Genomic DNA, 2947 nt, shown 5'->3' on the forward strand with positions numbered 1-2947 from the left:
CCCCTGCTCTAACCACTAGCCCCCACTCCCCTCCCAGAGCCGGGGAGAGAACCCAGGAGTCCTGGCTCCCAGCCCTTCCATACTAACTACTAGACCCACCTGGTGTGAAAACTGTTGCTCCTTGTAGGGGGTGTTCTGAGGGTCCTGCATGTGAAGGGGGAGTGCTCTCCCTTGATGCCAGAGGGCTGGGGTTCAGAACCGCTGGGTTCTCCAGGCATGTTTGACATCAGCCCTGGGAGAATCCTGGGGCGAGGGGGTCCGGACGGATCATGGCCCCGGGCCCGAAGCAGCCTGGTCCCCCTGACCTGCCTCTCCCCACTTCTCTCCCCAGCCTGCCGACTGCAGGGCCTTGATTGACAAGCTCAAAGTCTGCAACGATGAGCAGCTGCTGCTGGAACTGCAACAGATCAAGACATGGAACATCGGGAAGGTGGGTGTCTGGGGCGCTCGCTGTTCCGCTGGGGCTGCCTCTGGCTGGGACCTCGGCTCCTGGGCCAGCCCCAGCCGTTGCCGGGGGTTTGGCAGGAATCGGTCGCTCACTGTTTGCGGGGGTCACCTGCTAGGGATCTGTGAGAACTGAGGAGAAGGTACCACGTCCCCTCCAGGGAGCACCAGCTCTGGGGATTGGCTGGCTCAGTGGGTGGGGAATGGGGCATGGGGCCTTCCCCTCTAGGGGGCGCAAGCTGTGATCCAGGCCGGCGCAGTGGTGGCCGCCAGCCGAGCCCATGGCTCGTGAGGGACTATTTGGTGGCCAGTGTAAGTTCTAGTGTACGGTTGTGACGATGGTGCCCGTGGGAGCCAGCTGAGGTCACTCAATTAGAGTGAACTGCAAACAAAACGGGGCAGACAAACCCCAGAAGCTGGTGGATCTTCCAACACTTAGATTTACCAACCAGCACAAAACAGCTTCCATAGGACCTCCCTGGTTCCTCAGACGTCCAAACAACGCAGTTCCCTTAAGTGCCCAGCCTCCGGCCTCCATCCAGACACACGTCAGATAGGATGATGATTACTGAACATCTGATCTCATATAAAAGAAAAGGTTCTTCCAATCCCAAAGGATCAGCCACACACCCAGGTCCAATGATAACTTAGATCTTACCGACAATACACGCGTAGAGCCAATTCTTATTACCTAAGCTAAAATTTATTAAAAAAGGAGAGAGAGTTGGTTCAAAGATCAATATACAGACAGACTTGAGTTCAATTCTTGAGGTTCAGATGCATAGCAGGTGAGCTTGTAGTGCCAAAAGTCCTTTTAGAAACAGTCCAGAGGTTACAGTCCAATGTCCGTGTTCAGGGTGGCTCCAGTCAGTGACTGGGGATCTCAATCCTTGTGGCTCCGGGTTTCCCCCTCTTGGAACCCAAAGCAGATCTGAGATGAAGCAGGATCGTGTCCCAGGGTTTTTATACATTTCCTGCAGCCTTTCGGCCTGAGAAAACAATCGGCTTAACTCTCCTTCCAAACATCCTGGCAATTAGCCCAGGGTCATTTATCCATTACACAGTTCAGATCCAGGTTACCCCAACCTTCAAAGAGACATAGAGACAATAATACGATTTCCCTCAAGTATCATCACAAATGTTAATATTCCTTTTTTGATCTTTGAATCAAAGCTCTAGCAATAGACGACTTGTTTGCTCACATCACAAGCCCTGAGCAAACCGCTCCCCTTCTCTCTCTCACGATGCCGCTGCATTTCAGAGCTCTGTTCATTCACCGATCTTCCTAACCAGTCGCTACAGTTCGGCCCTGGGGCCGGTCAGTCTGGGAGGTAATTAACTCTTTCTGGCCCTGTCACCTTTCAATGAGATATTCAGTTACACTCATAAGGTCACAACGGTAAGCGCCTCCCTGGGGCTGGGGGGGGCGGGAAGAGACGTGTAGGGGCAGGGCGGAGCCAGGACTCCTGGGTTCGCTGGCTGCTCCCCTCACCCTGTCTCCCCCCCTTCAGTGCGAGCTGTACCACTGGGTGGATCTCTTGGACCGCTTTGACGGCATCCTGGCCGACGCCGGGCAGACGGTGGAGAACATGCTGTGGATGCTGGTGTGCGACCGGCCGGAGCGGGAGCAGCTCAAGGCCCTGCTGCTGGCCGTGCTCAACTTCACCGCCCTGCTCATAGAGTACAGCTTCTCCCGGCATCTCTACAGCTCCATCGAGGTGGGGAGGCAGGGCCCCTGGCTAGTGGGTAGAGTGGGGGGGCTGAGAGCCAGGACACCTGGGTTCTCTCCCTGGCTCTGGGAGGGGAGTGGGAGCTGATTGTTGGGGTGCTGGGAGCCAGGACTCCAGGGTTCTCTCCCTGGCTCAGGCTGGGATCCCCCGACCCTGAGCCCCGAGAAGCCCCCGACCCGTGCAGTGTCTAACCCCTCTCGCTGTCCCACAGCACCTGACCACGCTGCTGGCCTCCTCGGACATGCAGGTGGTGCTGGCTGTGCTGAACCTGCTCTACGTCTTCAGCAAACGCTCCAACTACATCACGCGCCTGGGCTCCGACAAGCGGGCGCCCCTGCTGTCCCGGCTGCAGCACCTGGCCGAGGTGAGCGCCCCACACGCCGTGGGGGGTGGGGAGGGGCGGGGCTGGAGGGGCTCTGGATGTGGCTAACCCCCCTCTCCTCTCCTCTCCCGCAGAGCTGGGGCGGCAAGGAAAACGGCTTTGGACTGGCTGGGTGTTGTAGAGACTTGCACATGGTGGTGAGTTCCCGCCCCTGGCTTCCTTCTCTTCCGCTAGCCGGCCCTGGCACGCCCTGAGCTGCGGCTTCCTGGCCCCTGAGCGCCTGGCCCAGGGCGGTGACAGATGCCGGACCCCTGGTGCTGGCCGGACCCCTGGTGCTGTCCGCACCCCGAGCCCTCATGGGCAGAGTTCCCCAGTGCTGCCCCGCATCACTTGTTCTCTCCTGGACGCCTGGGTTCTCTCCCGGCTCTGGGAGGGGAGTGGGGGCTGGTGG

General features: G+C 58.6%; 1 protein-coding gene across 1 annotated transcript in view; it reads left to right on the top strand.

Moving 5' to 3' along the window:
- HUWE1 (HECT, UBA and WWE domain containing E3 ubiquitin protein ligase 1) overlaps nt 1-2947 on the top strand; it is a gene marked incomplete at its 3' end in the record, with an annotated part of 37248 nt that overhangs the window by 14310 nt on the left and 19991 nt on the right. The window contains exons 3-6 of the mRNA XM_029913332.1: nt 332-430; nt 1956-2162; nt 2386-2538; nt 2631-2693. Coding sequence (XP_029769192.1) covers nt 332-430; nt 1956-2162; nt 2386-2538; nt 2631-2693 — 522 coding nt within the window. The remainder of the gene's footprint in view (nt 1-331; nt 431-1955; nt 2163-2385; nt 2539-2630; nt 2694-2947) is intronic.

Source organism: Terrapene carolina, unplaced genomic scaffold (genome assembly GCF_002925995.2).
Source record: "Terrapene carolina triunguis isolate 2854851 unplaced genomic scaffold, T_m_triunguis-2.0 Scaffold588, whole genome shotgun sequence".
Lineage (NCBI taxonomy): Eukaryota > Metazoa > Chordata > Testudines > Emydidae > Terrapene > Terrapene triunguis.